The following is a 23578-nucleotide window of genomic DNA, read 5'->3' as shown; positions in this document are numbered from 1 at the left end:
CTCCTTCTGCCTGTGTCTCTGCCTCTTTCTCTGCCTCTCATGAATTTAAAAAAAGTTAAAAATAGAAGTACCTTGTGATCCAATAATTCCACATGTGGATATTTGCCAAAAGGAAATAAAAACACTAATTTGAAAAGATATATGGTACCCTTATGTTAACTGCAGCATTATTTATAGTAGTCAAGATATGGCAGCAACCCAAGTGTCCATGGATAGATGAATGGATAAAGAAGATGTGTTATGTGTGTACACATACATACATATCTAACATATATACACATAGTACTTATGTGCAGGTTCTTGTAAAACCTCTTACTTATAAGACACATTGTTACACTATTTTGAACAGAGTACTCTTTGGAGAAGACACATTAACATAAAATAGTGTCTACCATTGGAATTTTGTTTGTTAAAAGAGGACCCTTCTTGGATCCTTCAAAAGAGTAAATTACATGGATTTAAAAATAATGCATGGGGCATAACCACTCAAAGGCAAGTATTAACTATTACTATAAATAGGCTTTAAAAGAATCCTTTTAAAAGCTATACTGCACAAGACTATTCTGTATGGATAACAAACTTGTGGGACAAAATAAAATATATATGTGTGTGTATGTATGTGCACGACGCACACACCCCTCAGCCATAAAAAAAAAAAAAAAAAGATGAGATCTTGCCATTTGCAACAACATGGATGGACTTAGAGGGTATTATGCTAAGTGAAATAAGTCAGACAGAGAAGGACAAATACCATATGATTTCACTTATAAGTGGAATCTAAAAAACAAAACAAATGAACAAACAAACAAAAAGCAGAAACAGACCTGTAAATGCAGAGAACAAACTGATGGTTGCCAGAGGGGAGGAGTACGGACGTGCACAAAATGGATAAAGGGGATTAGGAAATAAAGGCTTCCAGTTGTGGAATAAATGAGTCAGAGGACTAAAAAGCACAGCACAGGGAATACTGTCAATGGTACTGTAATAGTGTTGTATGGGGACAGATGGCAGCTACACCTAAGGTGAGCAGAGTAACATGGAGACTTGTCAAATCACTATTTTGTATACCTGAAACTCATTTAACGTTGTGTGTCAACTTAATTTGTAAAAGTTTCCTCTCAACCATGATACTTTTCTCCTCTTCCTTATTCATCAAGTTTCTTAAAAATTTGCCTTGAAATATGGATCATCCATTCTCTTTTTTGTAGCTGCTATTTTACTAAAAGGACTTTCCTAATTGACCACATCAAACTTTTCCCAATCCTGGTTTTCCTTAATTCTTTTACAGAATGTGCCTTCCTCTGACCCTTTTCTTATCATTGACCAATACAACACAGCTTATAGCTCCCCTTATAGCTCTCTTGTTCTCTGGCTTTTCCTCCCTTTGGTTACTCTGTGGCTTTTTAATTCTCTGCCATTCTTACCTGTCTGAATGTTTCTCTAGTCTTTCTTTGCCAGAGGTTTAAAAAAATCATCTTTATGTAGATGACTCCCAAATCTCTGTTTACCTGCACATCTTTTTCATGGGAACCAATCCCCACATCCCAATTATACAATGTCCTTCCTTGCCTTGATCAGGGTCCAACTCAACCTACTTAAACATAAAATCTTCATTTTATCCCTCTGTAATGGTCATGTCACCTAACTGAAAGTTTCCTTTTCACCCTAATTTCTCCCAGACCCCTTCTCCTTATACCCTATATTGCCACATCTATAATTTCTACCACTCTGATCTTTCCCATTTATTCAGTCACTACCCTGATTACATCTCTTCTCTTGTAAAAGTTGGCAATTGGCTTTTCAGCCTCTACTCTTCTACTCTAAGCAGATACTGATCCCTCCATAGCTTAGATTTGAGTGAGTCACTCTTTGCTCCAAGGTCTTCAGCTCTCCATGTTCTCCTAAAATAAGCTATTAAGTTACTTCCCTTTATCATGTTTTTAAGCCCTCCCCCCACTATAACAAGATTTTTTTTTTTTTGGTTTACTTCCCTATTTGTATAACTAGTGACTTATAAGAACACAAAAGTATTACAAAATACAGAGTCATATTTAATTGTCCCAACTTTTCTGTATGACACTATTACTGTATTTTACAGATCATGAATCATGATTGTATATATTCAACATTTAAACCAAACTGGCCTACTGAGATGCTTAATGCATCCCCAGAACCATGATTTTGCTAATGTCTTTCCCTCCAACATTGAGCAGTCTACAAAATTTCCATCTGACTAAATCCCACAGGTTGTTCAAGGTTCAAAGTTGCAATTGCCTTGCTAAGTCTTGCTTGATCTACTATTCAGGACTGATCTTTCTTTTCCTTTAGCTACTAAATCTGAGTTTGTACCTCTTTTAGAAAATACATCCTATTCTACCTCATTTTACATGTCTTATCTATTTTAATATATTATAATTTTACATTTTAATACATTATAAATTTCTTTATGGTAGGAACTAGACCTTTTTACATCCCTACAGAACTTAGCACAATGCCTGACATATAGCTGAAACTCAATATTCATTGAGAGGATAAATAAAGGTAAAAATGTACAACTGACTTATAACTGACTTTATATTGCTAGGCACATTGCATAGGGCAATTAATACTATATATGCTCAAATGTAAGATGACATTTTATTCCTCCCGAATTATCACATTATGCACATTTATGTGCAGGTCCTTATAAAGCCTCTTATAGGACACATTGTTACATTATTTTGAACAAAGGACTCTTGGAGAAGACACATTAACATAAAACAGTATCTACCATTGGAATTTTTGTTTGTTAAAAGAGGACCCTGCATGGATCCTTCAAAAGAGAGGTAAATTACATGGATTTAATAATAACGCATGGGGCATAACCATTCAAAGGCAAATATTAGCTATTGCTATAAATAGGCCTTAAAAAGAACCCTTTTAAAAGCTAAACGGCACAAGACTATGCAGTTTAGATAACAAATAATAAACTGTGGGACAAAACAAAAGCACAACCACCATAATATTATGTTACAGTTTGGATTCAATGAGCACTCTTTCTCAAACCAGGAGACAGAAGTGGAAATGCAGGTTTTTGAAAACTGTGTCAAATGAATGAAAAAGTGCTATCAAGGGATACCAGAGGCCTATGTGAAGAGAATGAATAGAATGATAACATGAAATAAAGTGAAAAATAGCAATATTCCTAAATTTATAATTTTATATGACACCTCTTAAAGACCTAGAACTGAATAAATTAAATATTGCAAGTAACCATTTAACCATTTCTTCTTTATCTAAAAGTGTATATATACATGAAGCAAATGTGTTTAAGTAGTTCCCATCTGGAAAAATGAGGCATTCCTCCTTGTGTGTATATTGGCCCTGGCATATGATTATCATCCCTCCAAAATTTTAAAGTTAGAGTCATCCATCCCCTTTTGCCTAAAAGAGGGTAGAAAAATAGTTTTTCAAAATATCCCACCTTATGCGACCTTAGGAAAAACAAATCAACATCTATAGACTAAACTTAGAACCTGAATGTATACAGGGCCCACAGAACTGTTAGTCAATTTCCAAACATATTCACAGAAGTGTAGCAAATGCAGTATATTGGAGCAGTACCATGCAATGGCTTCTATAAGGTCTAGAAAAGTTGAGTGTTTTTGGTAAAAGTGCTGCATGGTAAATGATGCGCCTTTGAAAGGTCTGCTTGAGACTTCACTTTCCTTTTCTGTGACTCTCATTCTTGCCACACTAGCTCAGATTCCTGACACATAAAATCTGGGCAGACTACATGAGCGTCCGTACAACTGTTCATCTCTCCCCCATTCCAATCTATCCTTGAAATTGCTGCCAGATTAATACCTAAAACACTTTCACCATATCAAGCCCTTGCTCAAAATATTTCGTGGCTTCTCTACTGGCTCCAGGATGAAGTTCAAATTCCTCTGTCTAACATTCAGAGTCCTCCACAGTTTGGCTCCAGCTGACCCTTCCAACCTTATCTACTATCAATTCCTTCTTCAGCTAAACTGGTCTCCTCACAGTCTTCCGAACTATCCTACCTTTGTTCAGATTGGTTCCTCATTTAGGATGCATTCCATCTCTTGTCGACCTATTCAAATTCTACCCATTGCCCAACACTCAGCTCAGATTCCATCTCCTTCTTGAAGCCTGGCCAGACCTCAGCAAGCTGAAGAGCTCTTTTTTTTCCAAACTCTGAGAGCACTTTTGTTTGGATCAGTGGCTTCTAACCTTCTTGAGAATGAAGCCCTCTTTCTAACACCAAAATATTTCAGAACAGGAATGACAGACTACTTTTAATCTGCTGTTTGAAAGACTGCATAATGATAAAAATAACCTACTGTGAATTTTCAGATGTGAAAATGTGTATTTTAACAAAGATAATGGACTGTCCCCATGTGAAAAAGAGTTAAACATACATGTGGCCTGTAACTTCCTCATCCTACAGACAAAGCTTTTTGCACAAAAGAATTTGCTGACCTCAATACTAGCTCTACAACTCCTGGGGATCTCTAAGCTGTACATGGAAAATTCTCACCTCCATAATTCAATTGTTATACTAGGACCTTTGAGTTTGGATTCAATTTTCAAAGAGTCTTATCTCCCCCAACCAGTCTGTGAGTTCTTAGTGTTTAGTTCTTAGTCTTAGTTCTTAGTTCGTGTGTCACATACGTCTTTGAATTTCTTCTAGATTCTGGAATAGTTCTTTGTGGAAAAAAAAAAAACAAAACAAAGCAACCAAATAAATGGGGCCTTCCTAGGACACGTTAGGTATCGCAGGTTAACTTTTTTACCAATATTTTATTATAACATTTTCACATATATAGAAAAGTTAAAAGAAGTACACAGTGAATAGTCATAAACCAACCACCTAAATCCCACAAGTAACATTTTACTATATTTACTTTTCCCTATTTCTTATAAAACCCTCTTATTTTTCATATGCTTCAAAATAAGTTGCATAAACAATTATTATATCCCCTCAACACTTCACCAGTCATATCATTAACTAGAGTTAATATTTGTTTCTGGTTCTTTTAACTAAAATGTACATATAACTAAATATACAAACCTTAAATGTGCCATGTAATGACTTTTAACAGATACCTACAATAAATTCCAAAGTGAGATCTATTTTTAGTTTGTTATAATAATTGAAGCACGGCACACAGTATGAAAAGATTGCTCTAATACGCATTAAGATAGTAATAGTCTTAATTTATGACATAGGCAATATTTAAGTAGAATTTAGAATGGAAAACGAATAAGTGGAAGTTTATGTTTACTGAGCATCTACTATAGGTCACGCATCGTGTTAAACACTTTCCAAGCAATGGCTCCTTTCTTCCTCATGGCAACTTCATGAAATATTTAATATTGTCACATTTCAAAGATGAGGCAACTGCAATTGAAAGGTGTTTAAAAACTAGCCTAAGTTCACATAGCTAGTTTCAACTTTTTTTCTTTTTTTTTGATTACCATCTTTCATGAAACCTTTAAAAAGTGAAAAGTCAAACATTTTCTAATTAGGGGCTTTATCATCCTTAATCATTGCTCTGATGGAAATCTGAACAATCAGCAAACAGCACTGCCATAGGAAAAGTCCCAGAATACCAGGGCACTGAATAAAAGTGTATCAGTGTATGTTGCAAATTAGCGGATGGTAAAATAAACTAGTGTATGAAGATTGGAAGCAGATGAGCTGGCGCGGACTCAGAACCTCAATCATATCAATCTGGAAAAATGGTTTACTTGCCTAAAATGTAATCAACCTACCAAATTTACATCTCAGATTATGCTTTTTCCCCCCATATTTTCCCATTCTTCACCAATTCACAGGAGTACCCCAGACATAAGCCCTACCCTTAAGTATTAACTGAACAAAAACTTATTGAGTAGCCATTAAGTTTAAGGGTACTCAGAGTACCTGCAGCAGCCATTAGACAATTTGATGGACCTCAGAGGAGGAGGAGATATCCTCTTTCCCCCATGGAGACACAGTAGCCAGTCCCAGCAGATTTTTTAAAATATAATAATTTAATAATACCTATTTTTTGAGTACGTAATAGATGCTTGTGACTATGCTTAGTATTTCTAATTTTTTAAAGCACTTGAGAGAGAGAAAAAGAGCACAAGCGGGAGAGACAGAGAAAGAGGAAAAGAGAATCTTCAAACAGACTCCCTGCTGAGGATGGACCCCACTGAAGGGCTTGACCCTAGGACCCTGAGATCATGACCTGAGCCGAAACCAAGAGTCAGATAGCACCACCCACACACTCAATGCTTAGTATTTTAAATAGACATTGCCATAATACCATGATAAAACTGCAATCTCCATTTTATAATGGAGAAAACAGAGGTTCAGAGATCTAGATAATGATGATCATGGTAATAATAACTAATAAATATTAAGCACTTCCTAGGAGGCACATTGTGTTCTAAGTGCTTTACGCATTCATTTACCATCCTTGCAACCCTACAGGTAGGAACTATTATTATCTTCAAAGGAAGCGGAGGCACAGAGCTGTTAAGTAATATAATTATTCAGCATCACACTAGCTAACCAGTGAATGGTAGAGCGAGCAGCCTGGCTTCAGAGCCTTCTCTCAAACCCCTGCGCTGTTGCTTCTCCAAACCCTCATGTCAGTTATATTGTAAGTAGCTACCTTGTTGTTTTTTTTTTTTTTTTTAGCCAGGGTTAGTCCGACAGCAAAATCCATTTGTCACCATCACACAATACTGTCTATATTTTTAATATTATGCATTATCAACTTTAAGGTAAGCATCAAATGTAAATTTGTACTGAAATAATAATGTGTAAATAAGTACATTATTTCAGACAAAAATGTCCTCGTAGCTTTTCACCTGGAGTCTTTTCTCACCATCCACCTACTCTTGAATACAGTTTCAAAATACCACTGGAGTAGATTTCTGAAACACAGGCTCAATCATATCACTCTGTTTGTGAGCCTCCAGATTGGTCAGCTGCCACAGGATTGAATCCGAACTCCTGAATTTCGTATGTAAGGCTCTTTATCATCTGTTTTGGGCGACTGTCTTAGCACTCTGTGCATGTCCCTCTCCAAACCCCCCCCCCACACACACACACACACACAGAGAGAGAGAGAGAGAGAGAGAGAGAGAGAGAGAGAGAGAGAGAGAGAGAGAGAGAGAATACCCCTGGGATTAGGGATGTCTTTGCTACAGCTGAACAATCCATGCTCTTTCCTCCTTCCTGGCTTGGCACCCAGTGTTTTTCCACCTCTTTTTCAAGACTCAATTTAAGTATTGCCTGTGTGCAGAAACCATCCTTCATCACCCTAGTCATAATTAGGTCCCCACCTCTCTGCATAATATAGTCCTTGTCATAAAGTATAGTGGTCATCTGATTACAGGTCTGCAAATCACAGTAGACTGTAAACTTCTCCTTGGCAAAAATGATATGTGGTAAATTTCTAGATACAAATCAATAAATATTTCTTGAATGAATAATGCAATGGTGAATATACAGTATGATATATATTCTAATTTTATAAATACAGATATATAGACTTTTCACAATATGTATATATCCTTGTTCTTGCAATTTTTCCTCTTTTAAAATGTTCACCTCCAGTCATGACTCCTCACCATATTGTAAAGATATTAAGCCTAACTATACTCACTGCCTGAACTTTATATAATTCAGTCGTTTCTTGGACTATGTGGAAGTTGCATCATAATTGCTAAATACTATTAAATCCAACAGTGGCAGTTTCCATTAATAAATTAATTAGTATAGGTCAAATGTAAGTCAGTTACTATAGATCAAATTCAAAATCAGCAGGAATGTTGACTGTGGATGTACTTTGGATGGATGGCCTATGTAACTATTATATAAATTGGTCTGTGGAATCATTTTCAAAATTTGAAAAACAGGCTTTTAGACACTCACTGAATCTGGTAGTGCCTTTAAATAAAATGAATGATTCTCTTCTCTTGTAATCACTAGCCGGCATTATTTGCTTAGTCATATGCAGCATTCACTCAACAAATATTTGTTGACCGCCTAATCACTGCCAAGACTTCTGCTAGATGCTGAAGACACACACAGTAGTGAGCAGGTCTATCCTTGCCTTTAAGGAACACACAGACTCTACTAAGCAAAACACATATAAATAGATAATATATTTCCTTCACTGAATCATACGCTTAGGGTAACATAAAAATTTCTTAAGGCAGATAAATCATGTAAGAACCAAGTTATTTGGCTATTGGGGCATTTGTGTTTTAGAGTGTAAAGAATGTGGGCTTTGAAATCACCTTACAGGTCTTTGAAGCTTTTCTCCAAAACAGCACTATGCTGTTTAAACTCTTTAAAATGAGGTACATAAAAGTTAACTTTTTTTGTGGGTAAAATAAGGTATGCAGAAGGCATAATGATGTGCTCAATAAAGAATTTAATTCATTTCATACTCTATTTTGTTTTTTGTTTTTTTTATTTTATTATTTATGATAGTCACAGCGAGAGAGAGGCAGAGACACAGGCAGAGGGAGAAGCAGGCTCCATGCATCGGGAGCCCGACGTGGGATTCAATCCCGGGTCGCCAGGATCGCGCCCTGGGCCAAAGGCAGGCACCAAACCGCTGCGCCACCCAGGGATCCCCATACTCCTTATTTTGTTAAAAAGTATTCTTTCCACTCACAATTCCTCTGAACAGTAATAGATGCAATGATAAAATAGGTAAGCATCTTAGATTTTGATTGACTTCATGTAAAAGAAATGTTTTCAATTTGCTTTAAAGGGAATTTTATAAACATATAACCTTGGGATGTGTTTGGTAGAGTTCATCCATCTTTTTCAGTATAATTGAGTTATTATAGGCATGAAGTGAAACTAAAAAGTCTACCCAACCAACAAATTACTGTTAACATAATAACAAGCTTTTACTTATAGAAGGGGTCCTAAAACTTAACATAAATCCTTAACATAAATCTTGATTATTTAGCAGTCATGTGTCAGATAACTTTATCTACTCAAAGTAAAGATGGAAAATTTGTAATTATATATTTTTCCTATTAAATTGTATATTTGGAGCCAAAAAAAAAATAAAAAGGAAAATGAGTCACTTTTGGAACTGGCACACAGAGACACACCACTTCATCTATATAGAGCTCACTCCCGGGCATCCTCGGTCATCATAACAAATTAGGAGTTACTTAAGGCAAGTATTCTGGGAGTGAAGGATTAAGAATTAGCCAAATACTAGCACTCACTAAAGTTTCATAGATCTCCCTGGAGGGAATCTGACATTTTTCCCAGAAGACAGGATGTTCTAAGGAATATATAGATTTCTGATCATACTAAATTTCTGGCCCAGATAGTGAAAAGATGTCATAGAAATGTGATTTTCTGAAATTATTAGGTATTGAGAGTAGGTGAATACTGTTATACATAGAGTCATTAGTTTTTCAAGAAGCCTGGCTCTCTATAAACTCTAAGCCTAGTTTCAGCCAATAAGCATTGGAGTTCCTATTCTTACTATGAAAGCTATTTATAATAAACTATATAGTATATCTACCAAACTGCCAGACCCTACACATGCCACCCCTTCATCCTCTGACTTCACCTCTTAGACAGCCCCCCCCCATTCATTCCCCTCCAGCCACACCACCTGAACTGCAACTCACTGCTCCTAGAACATAGCGCGCATGCTCCCAAATCCTGGCTTTGATAACTGCTGTTTCTATGGAGTCCCCAACAAATGCCACTTAAGCTGCTTCTTTGAGTGGTTAGCATAACCTGGCTAAGTCAAGAGAAATGTGACCAAATTCATCACCCACTAAAAAATATTTTCTGATAGAAAATTGTTACTCTGAGCAGTAGCGTAACTAGAACTGCTTTTTAAATTTCACAGTATTACTGCTCCAATCCAAATGTGCATATAATAATGACTTATAATGAAAAGCAGAGAAGACTTCCCATCTGTTTGATCCCAGAGAAGCCTAACAGAGAGAGACAGCTGATGGAATTATAATTAAGTCTAAAGCTTTGAAAACTAGTAAGAGACAATCCCCTAAAACTTAACCTATTGATGCAATATGCTGAGCATGCACGACACCAGTAAGAAATCTCATACACTCACGCACACAAGAACTTAAAGACCAGAGTATAACTGCCCCACGGACGTGTCTTCAAAATGAAGTCATTTCGTCATCAAAGCCTCTGCCATTGGTCCTTTTACAGCTCTGCTGTTTGCTAGGAAATGGTGTTCTCCAGTCATGAAAGCATCCATGTGGCAGGGAAGGCTCCAATGTTTAATAGGAAGGTGCCAAAAACAAAACAAAACAAAACAAAACCCAAAACTAGCAGGTGATGGGAATCACATTCTCTCCAAAGACTAACAGTGATTTTAAAACCCAAGCTCTAGACTCAGAACTTGATTCAAATACTGGGTCAGATATTAGTTCTACTAATGACAAAGACTGTGCCTTTAAACATTGACATTTCTAAGATTCCCTTTTCTTGTGTGTAAAACAGCAACAGTACTCTAGAGGTGCCTACTATCTAGACGTGGTTTAATAGTTAATAGACAGGGCATTTAGTAAGTCCCAAGTATGTTCCAGGTTTTCCTTATCATCCTCACAGCAAACCTGATGGAAGTTCTGCTATTATCCTTATTTCTACAGATGAGGAAAAGGAACCTAAAGGAAACTAACACTGTTAGTAAATAGTAGAGCGGGGATTTGGACCCAGCCTCTTAACCATTATGCTGGTATGTCAGGAATTTTCTGAAGATTAATGAAACAAATCATGGAGAATGGTCAGCATAATGACTAACAATAAATTATTTATAAACACATTAGCCATTATTATTAATTGGCAATAGGCACATGAATACTATTCTTATACACAACATAGGCAAATATTAAATCGGAAAAAATAGTTTGTTCATCCTTTCATAGCTTTTACTTAAGAACGATTTATAAGAGGCCAATTATGTGGCTACAGGCAAACTTTAAAAATGTCAGTTAGAAATCCTTTTACTCACAATGTCCCCTAATCTTCCAGAAAGTAAATCATGTGCAGAATGTAAATAATAAAATTAGATTACCATGTTTCTATTGACAACAGAATATTTGACCACAAATATACAAATATAGCCTTTATAATGCAGCCTCAAACCATAATTTTATACACATTCACTCCAGTTTACATATTTCTTGTAAATAAGATTTCTTAAAAATACCCTAGTTGGATATAACTGTATTCTACTAAATTCACATTACAGTGAGAAAAACAAATTCAGATAATTTGTTAGTGTTCTAAGCTTTGTAGAAATGATAAAACAACTTTAAAATAGCTTCTGATAATATAAATTTGTAAAATTGAATTAACCTATCATCCTAAAAATATGCAATACAAAATTAAATAAATTTTAAAACGCAGAAAATTTAGCCACCTAATTCAAGATTGTATCTCTTATCATCTTGGAAATCTGATATACCAATTCAAAATTACTATTTGAATTACCATCAGAATTCCTGAAACTCTATTTGTAGTGGAAGATTCCAATTGCATCTGGTTTTATGTCACTTAAAGGAAAATTCAACTGCTTTAGGACAAGTTTAAGCTTCTTTTTGAGTTTGGATCTAAATTTACAACTGAGAAAACTCAGAGCTCTTGGCTCCACTTGCTCACACCTCTTTTCTGCCCATCCCCACTTCACATCTCCAGACAACCAAAAATAAACACTCACACTAGCAATATATGAACTGACCAATCTTACGCTGCCATAGACATAAGGCAATCAGCAAAAAACAAGGATGGAAAGAATCACTGCTTTGCAAACAAGGCCTTAATGAGGTATGGAAATAAAAATCCTTTTACTGCAATGGCCCTGAGTCATTCCAAAGGAAGATTTCCCAGCTACTTCTCACACTTCCACAACACAGACATCAACACACAGCCTCTACCAAGTAGAGGCTTGAACATAAATCCACACATTAGACATTCTCTCAGATTTGGTGCTTTTTAAAATGGATCTATGGTAGCATCACCAGCAAGAAGCTTAGGTCTTAAAAATTACGCTTTCACAATCTGTCTCTAATAGGAAATTTCTATTCCATCCTGTCTTGGAACTTGGAAGACTAACTGCCCCCTCACCCCCACCGCAAAATAGGCAAAACAGTTAAAAGAAAGCCACAATGGGTGTTTTCATAACCATCCATTAGTCTCGTCCAAATCAAGCTTTAAGTGTTTAATAGTAACTAAAATATTTATTAATTCATTTGGAAACATATCACTTCTAACAGTGCTTTTTTCAGGGCAAGGCAAGCATTCATTCATGCTACTATTTTGTATTTTTACCTATCTATGCTTTCTATCTCAAAGATTTATAAACTGTGCGAAACCAACAGCTAACTACAATAACGATTCAGAGAGAGGTTGGAATAGAACATAAAAGACGAATAGTTGAAACTTTTGAAATATGAAACAAACAACTATTCTAACTGAAGAACATTTCATCTAGGAAATAAAAAAGCTCAGTATTGGAGGCTAGTTCAGTGTCTTTCTCTCTTTATCCCTTAGATGAACCATGAAAATAGGCACTAGCCTGTGAGTACAGAACCTACAAACATTGAGTCTTATGATAATTTGGCAGCAGACTTAAGAAGAAACTTAATATTCTCTGCCTCTCCGTTCCATTCCCTTCTTGTTTGTTCTTCAGATGAAGTTATGGTTTTTGATACAGGAGATTTTCGTGTTTTCTTAGCCTCATTATAGGGACAAGTGGTGGCAGGAAGTAAAAACTGGCTCAGAGAGAGAGACGACAACCTATGGAAACGCGGGCGAAGCCAACAACTGTGTAAACGAAATGGAAGTTTTGTTGACCTCATTAAGGAGGCTGGTTTCAACTAAGCTGCAGTAGAGTCGCTTAAATATAAATCATGGCCTACAGAGCTAGAGATACTTGTTACGGAGTTAGGGGAGATGACTGATCTTTTAAATGCTCTCTTAAATTTACATGAATTTCTTGTTTTGCATACTTCTAATTACTTGGTAAAACAGTGCTGGTGTCGACATCAGTAAGATTTTCAAAGAAGTACTAGGAAAATCTATAATGATTATATCTCAGGGAAGCTTGCCAGGCACTGGGAGTTCACTAATTTTAAGCTTCACTCCTCTAGTGGTGACGGAGGGCAATGAAATAGACGCATTACGGAACACGTAAGCAGCATGATGAATTGATTCGAAAACTTAATAATAACCCAGAACTTTCTGATGTAGTTTGCATCTAAACAGGCATGTAACGTGGATCATGAAGTGAGTTTGGATCCATATTTCCAAACTTTATACTAAAATAAAACTGGATATCCCCAGTGGGTTGACCAAAATTCCCTTTATTCTTTGGATACTTTATATTCGTATCTTCTAACTACCCTAACTACCATAACCCTTCCAAAGTATACCCAGGAATGATGCCCACAATAAAGTGAGATGAGTAACTGCACTTGCCTGAAATAAGTCTGAAAAATTCATTTCAAAGACCTATGATAATTTTTGGGGGGTAAGTAATAATTTCTATATTTACCAGACTGACTGGCTCAGCAGGTTCTACAATTATATAATATATTGTATTATTTTGAACTATTTTAGTTATGCTAAAATTGTATAAGATATATATATATATGTTTGAATATGGACCAGATATCCAAGCCATTAAATGTAAACTGGTAGAAATCATCTAACCACTCCACATGCCCTTAAAAAACAAACCACACATTCACACAGTCTTCCTAGGGGGCAGTCCCCAACACATAGTCTGTTTCAGTATTATGTGGTTCTTATTTTGTAGGAGACGATTTGCCAGTGATGACAAAATTAAAATTTCATTTCTTTATACATAAATTATTTCATAAGTATTCCTACCAATATGCATTATGGTTCTAAGCAAAATATATGCTTAGTGCAAAAGGGATTTAACATGGTCTTCTTTAAGGTACTTTAAATGATTGCCTTATTTGGATTTCTCAGCAAGGAGAATGACCATTTAAAGGTTTGCACCGTAGCCCCCTCTGACACTCCTGTCAGCGGCTACCTGCATGATGACACTGGTGTGAGGCCCACCAGCCTCAGGCCCTACAGGGAGACTGCTCATGCCCAACCGACACGGGGCAGCAGCCATGCTTCCACCTGAAGCCAAATTGCAAAGAAGAGGAAAAAGGACTGCTTGATATTTTTATTTGCTCTATAAAACCTACTTAAATACCAGAATTGCCTTCCTAAAAATAATTCCAATTTCTTTTTGATCACCTACCAAAACGGAGTTTCAGTTGAGAGGCCACCTTATCCAGAGATTTTTATTTTATTTTTATTTTTTGCTAGATCAGCAAAGTTTCTCCTTTTGACAGTGACCATTTTTCATAAACACTGGTAATGAAGGTATTCACTCAAAAAGTAAAATATGGACTATTTACACATTAAAAATAATCACTGTTGGCATAAAAACGAACATGTCTAATATCAGAAACTTACTCTATTTTTTGTATTATCAGAAATTTCATACCATTGCTAGCTTCAAAGGGCTTCACCAATACATACACATTGGAATATTGCACCAAAGAATTATATGGCATTTAGTTTTGTTTATTTTTAAGAATTATGATAAAAATTCACCATGGTGATTGGGAAATGACGGTTAAGGGTTTTATGGATAGAATTCTAACATGGATAATTCATTGTACTTCTAGTGAAACTTATGTTCTAAGTTCATTAAGGTCTGAAGCTTAGAAAGGAATAAGCACAAATATCCGTGAAGAAGTAATTTTTCAACAGGCTAAAGCAGAAACAAGCACAACATGTAACATATCTTTGCATATGTTGAAGTTCTAAAATTATACACAGTACCTAAATAAATGCCCATAACAGCGACCAATACACACGGATAGCCTTACTTACATGTTTAGACTTAGAACTATACGGACTAAAATAGATATCTGCATAAAATTTACATATTCATATGTATTAATCATACAAAATAATTGTAACGGTACTATGTTTAACGTATACTATTTAATTTTTAAGAAAGTAAACCAATTTCATGTATCTTCCAAATAAGGTTGTACATTTGCAACCCAATTTTTTGTTTTTACTAATTGATATTTTAGTATCAATGGTCATGGCCATAAGAACATCAGGCACACAATTTTATTGGTATTTAGAAACAATCCAGTCCAACGTTACCTTTAAACAAATGTTGTTATATTTAGTAACAAAAGGGAAAGTACCCAGAAGGAAATATCTCCAAATTCTCCTTGCTCATAGAGTAAATCAATGCAAATTGATACTGTGCTCTGGAGAATGATCAACAAGGAGCTAAAAAACACTCCAAGGTTAGAAATGTTACGCACGTGTGCCTATAATATGTATATAAACATATATACGCATTTGTGCCAAATAAAACCAGGCTGTGATACAATAATTTAGCACTGTGCAGCTCCTGAGGAGGAAAACTGATTCACAAGTCAAATTGTCTAAAGGGGAGTGAGTACGGTTAGTTTCATGGGTTTGACAACTGCAATTACAACCACCTCATAACAAAGCATGTACTGACGAAGAAACAAGGTGCAAAGAAAACAGGGGAAGGCAGCCACTCACCTTCGGTGCCATTGGGAGTCATGGAATTACTATTTCTATGAGAGTTATCGAGTTTGGGACCACTGGGGGACTCGCTACTACCACTCAGACGGCTATGCGGGCTGGTTAGATCCTGCATTTCCATAGACCTAAAGACAAGAAGCCTTCCGTGTGACAGATGTACCAAATTCATAACACTACTATTTAATGTGCTAACGACTTGACACCTTTGAAACACAGTCACACAAAAGTCCCATTGTATCTATTTTCTTAGACTCCAAATAGTCCATCTTACATTTTAACTTCGGTCATGCTTTCATAACATGTGGTGTTCAAAGGTGTCGTTTGCTTTAGCTACCCAACCAAACATTCACATGGCACTTTGAAAATCTTTTTTCTTGCACAGCTTATCAAATCGCAATGAGACTACTGTCTATTTTAATTTTAATTTTCAAAAAGAAAATGCAGTCATGTTTTTTATATTAAGAAAAAGAGAGGCATGATTTCTGTAAAAGGCAAATACGTAAACAGGTATAATAGGAAAAAAAATCACTTTTCTATGGCATCTGTTTCATCTGATAAATTAGCACTAGGTACTCCCTTATAATTTACCACCCAATTGTAATTTAATGGGTCTCCAAACCAAATAAAACACTTGAAGCCTATAGTGCAGTGACAGGGAAAGAGATAGTCCTGATGCATGTGTTTACTCTGGCAAACTGCTTAATTGTTCCTCTGTTTCCCTTGAAACAAATGCAGCATTAAAACATTATGATGTCGGCTCACTTGTTTGCTTTGTGGATTACATACAGCGTGCCCAATTGAAAAGGGATAAGGCCAACATACAGGGAGTCCCTGCGAGCATTAGCACTTGGAATACCTCAGCTGTCACTTATTCAGAGAAATAACAATTCTACTTCAATGCTGCAATTCTGCATTTTTACCATATAAAAACATTTAAATACCCCTCCCAACCTTTTTAGACTCAGTAGTTACTTATCTATAAAATTATGGTACAGAGGCCACTCCTCTGGTTCATAGTTGCAGAACTATCCATTTATATTTAATATTCTATTAATAGGAGGGGGGTTATCTAAAGCAACTAAAAACACACCTAGATACTCTTCTGCTTTCTGGCAGCCAATTTAAAAAAAAAAAAATCTAAGGCCCATTCACTTTAAACTTATGTGTTTAAAAAAGAAGAAGAAAGAAAGAAAAGAGAAAAATAAAAGGAGGGGGTATTAACGTTCCACTGAAGTGAGGACTGTCCCTGTCCCCCCTCCCAGCCAGGTCAATAAAAGCTAGTTATTTTAGAGATTGCACTTAAATAGTTTTTAAAATAGCTTAATATGAACCATGTAACTTCTAAATGAGTTTTTACTCTTCCAAATCTTCTAAATCCAGGCTAGAAATGGCTTGCAATCCAACTTTTCTCTCCTAATTCACATTACACATTCACAGTTTACCTAACACCAGAAACTATAGCCCATAATCATTTTCAAACCCAGGCTCCTATTCCCTCTCTACATACTTAAAATGTTTTACAAGCGCGCACACACACAAATTGCTAAGTAATTTCCAACAGAGGCTGTTGCTATTAATAGAAATAATTAAGAAATACTAGACAAAAATAGATATGGGTCACAGAAAGGTAATCTCCAAAAATGTCAAATATCCTTACCTGCAACTTGAGGAAACAGCAACATCTGAACTGGTTTGAGATGTTTGCACCTGTGAGCAGGGGTAAGAAATTAGAAGCTGTTGTTACTCTGCTTCAGTGTCAGCTCTTAATTATACAGAGCACATGGCTGAGAACGACAATGCTCTCTTTTAACCAAAAGAGAAAAAGGAGGATACTGCAGCAGTGAAAGGCATATTGTCTTTAAGTTGAGGTCTCCACTGTTGTTTCCTCCAGCAGGTCTACCCTCCTCCTCCCCTTGTCAGGGGGGAAGGCAGCCAAATGACGGGATAGTGATTCATCACTGGCCTATGACAGCTGCAAACGGGATTACCCCTCCCCCAATCAACATGCAAAGCAGCCTTGCCCAGGCAGCTTGGAAAAGGTGCTTGAAAAAAAAAAAAAAATAGCTATTAGCAAAATGAGTGTGTTTCACAGCAGTTCAAGAATTAATCCTCCTGCATCCTCAGAAGATCTTTCATCTTGTGCTATCACCAGCTGAAACCGAGTTCCCGCCCACCCCTTTGCCTCCTGACAGTCTCTTATCCTTATCAGGATGGTTTTCGCCTAGATTTACTATTTGCCACTTCACGTCTACTGACACGGCTTCTGGGCAACTTTCGGGCAATGCTGGGCTGACTCAAAACGGCCAAGGCAAGTGTTCACACCCCAAAGCACACCACTGGGGATGGGCTCAGTTACTCGTGCAAACAGACGTACGACTCCGCCAGCGCTTCTCCCGCACTGCCTGGCTGAAAACAGAAGCAGCAGTTAGCTTTCCGTTCAGTTTTCTGCCGTTTAAACCAACCAGGACAACGGATGGCTCCATAATCAAGTCAGTGTCCCAGTTAGCCAGCACTTGGGTGCCTTTTGTCTCCAGATGAATCAACCAGGTGAACGTGCGGGCTCTGCTAGTCCCTGTCCTTCCTCCAGAGGCAGCGCGAACTGCCAGCAGGTGAAAAGCTCAGGTGAGGGTGGGCTGCTGCCTTACAAGCTCGGGCTGACGCCTCCCAGCGAGGAGCATTCTGGAAAACGCTTAAAATGACTCAGAATTCCAAATCTTTGATGTGCATTTTCATTCAACCTGAACTGACATCAATTAGGGCTACAGAACAAAGATGAGAACTGAAGCATCTCAAATGGCATTAAAGTGATCCAACCAAATATCTGCTCTTGAGTCATTATTTTTTAAATTCTGATTGATGAAAACTAAGAAATTCTGCCTTTTTTTGGTGAGAAGAGCACATTGTTACAGTCTGAATGTCTTGGTGTAAGGTTATGTGAAATTTCTAGGTAGGGGTTTCTAGAATATGTGCAGGACGGAAAATAATTAAGAGACGCCTGAGTATTAAGTGAAAATTAATTTTAATGCCTGCAGATATGTCATTTTGTGATAGCAGGGGTCCGCAATTTTTGCCAAAAGTAATGTTCTCACACAAGATTAAATGTTTTCCTTTAGAAACTGCAGCAATCTACCTCAAGGATAAATTTTTTTTTTTCTTTCTTCTGCTTTTATACACCTGGAATAAATTATAGGTGAGAACTAACTTAGTTTTAAGAACTCTCTTGGCCCAATTATGGGAAAGAGTATGTAAAACACACTTTCTGTTAAATGTTAAAATACATTCCTATTTTAACATTGGCTAGATAGTATAATCTTGGAAATATAAGTTTAGTTTCATTGTATACTTTGCAAGTTTGATTTTGTGGCTTAACGTATCAATTAAATTTCAAAGTCAAACTTAAGAATGAACTTCAAAATAAGTCAAACTTAAAAATAAGCTATTCTAACACGTTTTCTCACTGAAAAAAAATGCATTTGCACAACAGCATTTTTTTTTAAATGCTGGCCTGACTCAGTCTCTACTGTACTTTCATACACTACAATTTTTGAAAGCCCATATCCATGATCTTCATTTCATTAAGTATACTTCAGATATATTCTTTTGTGTCTCAAGGATTATTTAAACCATGTGTTGTGTGTTACTGTATTTAAAAATGACTTTAATCAAAATAACTTTAAAACAACTAATCCTCACTTAGGCTGGTCAGCTGAATCCACATCGTGGTCCAGGAAAAATAAATCTACTCTCAAGAATGCGAATGCAGACAACAATTAGACACAGATGTGAGCAAAATTAGTTACAGTTTACAAAATGCTACACTTCACATGCTTTTAGTTTTTTATGTGTAGTACAAGATTACAGTCCAGTAAGGAAACATACTCCTAATAATGACTTATCTGAAAAGAACACCTATTTCTGATTGGTGTTGATTTTTTCTTATGTTTGGCAATATCTCTGGAAGTTTTTGTGTTTTAAAGGTCTGAGAGCATAAGGTGTTTCAAAAATCATTAACTAGGCCCATTCCCATTCAAAAAGAAAAAAAAATTATCTCATGGTTTTCAGAAAAATGCTGTTAGGTGTTCAGTAAGCTTACATTTTCTGCTTCCCATCCATAAACTTAACATGTTTCTTGTCTTCTTCTAATCTGGTATCTTTAATTCAAATGTTCTAGGAGTTTGAAAATATTTCCCATAACATTACAAATAGTCATCTTCTATTACAACGAAGTCACTTCACTTTAATGCTCTTTCAAATTCTTTGTACAGAAAACCCACAGGAGCATACTGAGAGTTGCAAAAAAAAAAAAAAAAATACAAAGAGAAAAAAAGATAGAACTTCGTAGAATTTAAATTCAAGAATTCTGAACTAGTAACTTTGACTTCTGATTAGTTAATGAGGTCTTTTAAGTTTGCCTTTTTTCTAATTAAATTTATAATTCTTCACAGATGTAACTTTTGTTGATGTTCAATTTGTCTCTCTCATTTTGTTAAACCTCACATAGTACTTCGCCAATCCATTGAATAGCCACATTAAATCTGTTAATACCATGCTCTTCAACCCCAGAAATTATTTCCAGAAGGCAAACTTGCTTTGAGAGATCATCAAACAAGACTTAAGGTACACATTTTATCACATTTTCCCTACCACAGAGCTCAGGATGCAGAGCAAAATTCATGACTTTTGCACTGTTTATTATACTTTGCTAAATTACAAATCAAAAGCATCTGACAGCAGATCATGTATGAAGCCAAAAAGTTAATAATGTTCTGTGAAAAGTAAACTGTAAATGGAAAAGGATTCTAAATCTCAGCAGCACAGAGCAAATAAAATGTAGGTACTTGTCTAAATTATGGGTTTTCCATAGGCTTTTTTGCTTGCTAGAAGCAATTTTTATAAAATGACTATAATTTAAAACTTTTTTTCTCCAAACTAAAAAGAAATTTTCAAAGTGAAAGTACTGAACTTATCTAAATAAATAGAGTTGGCAGGCAAGCTGGTTTTGCCCAACCACAGATCAACCTGAGTACTCCCAAATTTGAAAGACAATGGCAATTTTCTAATCAGAATGTATTTTATAAGAATGAGCCTTAGGCATAAATCTGCTTTTTAATCAGAATATATTCTTGCTAAAATTTTCCTCGATCAATATTTCTAACTATGGTGTCAGTGCTGTAATAAAAACCTGAACCTAAAATCGAAATGAACTTCTAGGAAGAGGCAGATGTCTTTTCAGTGTTAACACTTATTTGCTCCTTTATCAGAGACTATAAAATGAATGCTCCAACACTATTACTGATTTTAATGTAACATGCTGTATCTCGAACTTCCTCGTTTGAAGAAAGTGACAAAAATCGAGTCCCCCGTGAAAACAAAAACAAGCATTTAAACGACCCTGGTGCCACTACAGTTTTAAAAGATTGTTTTCAAAATGAGCATTCATCGAAAATGTTGAATGAAATACCTTTGCTATCTGATTAAATGGGAGAAGGAATTTTATTCTCGCTGCAAGTCTTTCTCCTCTTTCTTGTGTATTCTAAAATACGAATTTTCGCATTCAACTGGAAATTTTCTTTTGAGAAAATCATTTATCATGTCTACGAAACTCACATAGCAGTTGACTTCCTTCTGGCAATCTAAAACTGAACAGTGGCTCAATTAGGCTTCTCTGTCTGTCACCGCGAAGAATTTTCAGAATTGAAAACCCAGGGCTGTTTGCTCACTTACTGAACTCTCTGGGCCTTAGGAGAACTCAAGCAGCAAGAAAGTCAAATATCAAATATTTGATAATGCAGAAAAGCATGACTATTTATGTATGCATGTCCTCAAACCTCCAGACGGTGGGCGAAAAAACTCACAGAAGCCTAAAATAGAAGCTACTCTGAAAGACACATTAAAAAAAAAAAAAACACACACAATCCTAACCCTATAAAACTACACTTTGTGCTTAACTGCTGACTTTTTGTACCCCTTGTCATTTAAAGAAATGCAACATCAAAACACTTGTCTAAATTCAATGACAGGCCTGAATTTATTGAATTCCTGCAAAAGCTACTTAAACGTGTTCAAAAACTTCTCCCAAGAAATAGAAGCCCATGAGTCATTAGCAATATACTGATTTGCAATGACAAATAACTTTAAATGGTAATTTCAAAAGTCTAAGAATCCCGTTTTACATTTCAAGGTCCATTCAAGTCATGGAAAGTGTCAACAAGTGAAAAGTATATTAATTTGGCGAACGTTGGTTATTTCGCCTTTTAGAATACAACGCTTGGGGAAATGTGTTTATTGAAGCCAAAGGATTTCCTTCCCTAAAAAGTGGCATCAATTGATGTCTGCTATCTGTTTGTCCTCTCAAAATGGGAATCCCTTCCTCGTTTTCTCCTATCAAGCTGAGGAGTGGGTGAAAAGTTATCTGCGTTGGAGAGATTAGACACACGCACTTACCGCTTTATTCACTATCCCACAGTAGTATGAGCGGCCCGTGCAGCAAATCAGGAGAGAGGTGAAGTAACCTCCCTACAGGAGTGCAGCCGTGTGTCCTGGTCCGACCGATCACGGGCAACAGTGACCAACAGCTAATTTGTAATGGTCTCTTAAGGATGCTAAGCGCTCAGACAATCTGGGGGGCTAGGAATCCTCCTTTTGGGATGGAGCCCCTGTGGCTGACGGAGCCCTCAGGTACAAAGTGTCAGGCTCTTTTGCTCTTATTTTGCAGCAAACCCAAACACCCCCCAACCGCGCTCCTGCTACCTGGGGTCTTGCCCACGGACCGCGGGGGTCAGTCACGGGGGCTTCCCAAAGGGCCAGCGTGTACTCACAGCGCGTACATCCGCCGCATCCACCAGCTTAAGGCGCCCCTCGGAACGTTCTGGTCTAGCAGACCTCCATTCCCGACGCCGCTTGGCTCCCGGGTAAGGACGCGCGAGCTCTCAGCAGCGGCCCGCGGAGCGCGGCGCAGCTGCGAGCGGGGCGCCCCGGGCGGGGGAGGCCGGGCCGCGGGCCCAGGCGCCCGGCCGCTGCTGCTCGCTCGGGCTGCCGAGCGACTGAGCGCACACGCTGCCCCCCGCGCGGTCCCCGCCGCGCCCGCCGCCCACAGGAAGGCTCAGAGTCGGAAGTGGCTCTGCAGAGTTGCTCCCTCGCCCCAAGCTCGGAGCCATCGGCTCCCACCGTCCTGTTGGGTAACCTCTCTGCGCCCCGCGCTCGCTCCCCACCGAACAGCAGCCGCAGATAGCATCTGAGAACCCTAGACAAAGAACCAGCGCAATCTCATCCCTCGATTTGTTTGCGCAGCCTTGTAGGTCTGCCCGTGGAGCCTCGGGGCTTTTCTTGTTTTTGCAACGCAAACCACAGCTATTCTCTTGTTCTAACCTTATTGGTTTGAATGCAACAATTGAAAGGAGCCCTGCTCCGTCTGACTCAACCTTGCTGCTTAAAAAAAATTTATTATGTAAATGAACGCGCCCCATGCTATCTGGATAAACAGCTGTGCGAGAAGAGGTTCTCTGAGACACTGTCAACACACATCTCCTGCTACAGCAGCTACCAATTACGAGCTTTGGGGAGTAGTTACACGTTATCTTTTATACTTTTCCAAAAGTTTTTTTTTTTTTTTCAGGCCCTGAAACTTGGGGAATCAATACTTTTCAAGAAAAAAAAAAAATCTTTTTTTTTTTTTTTTTCCAAATGCACCAACTTACAGGTCTGGGAAAAATTTAAAAAGAGAAAGAGAGAGAGAATGGCCATTTATTTATTAAGTAGGAAAAAGGAGAAAAGAAGCAACCGTGTAAACTGTTATCAGTTTAACAATGAATGCCTGAATGATGATTCTGCAGTGATTTCTAGAATGGCTAGTTTTACAGGAACAGTTTTTTTTTTTCTTTTTTTTTTTTTGGATATGAACCAGATAGTATTTCAGTGTTAACATCTTAA

General features: G+C 37.1%; 1 protein-coding gene across 4 annotated transcripts in view; it reads right to left on the bottom strand.

Moving 5' to 3' along the window:
• Positions 1–22554, bottom strand: part of EYA1 (EYA transcriptional coactivator and phosphatase 1) — a 169491-nt gene extending 146937 nt beyond the window's left edge. For 3 of the 4 annotated variants that reach the window (XM_055318297.1, XM_055318298.1, XM_055318299.1), the window contains exons 1-3: positions 22468–22554; positions 17307–17356; positions 15647–15774 (exon numbers count right to left, since the gene is read on the bottom strand). In XM_055318297.1, coding sequence (XP_055174272.1) covers positions 15647–15770 — 124 coding nt within the window. In that variant the 5' untranslated portion in view covers positions 15771–15774; positions 17307–17356; positions 22468–22554. The remainder of the gene's footprint in view (positions 1–15646; positions 15775–17306; positions 17357–22467) is intronic. The other variant, XM_055318296.1, reaches the window with a different exon arrangement.
• Positions 22555–23578: the final 1024 nt, after the last annotated feature.

The sequence above is a fragment of the Nyctereutes procyonoides genome, unplaced genomic scaffold, assembly GCF_905146905.1.
Source record: "Nyctereutes procyonoides isolate TBG_1078 unplaced genomic scaffold, NYPRO_anot_genome, whole genome shotgun sequence".
In the NCBI taxonomy this organism is placed as follows: Eukaryota; Metazoa; Chordata; class Mammalia; order Carnivora; family Canidae; genus Nyctereutes; species Nyctereutes procyonoides.
The sequence above is the reverse complement of the archived record's forward strand: the minus strand, read 5'-3'. Positions and strand labels throughout refer to the sequence as shown.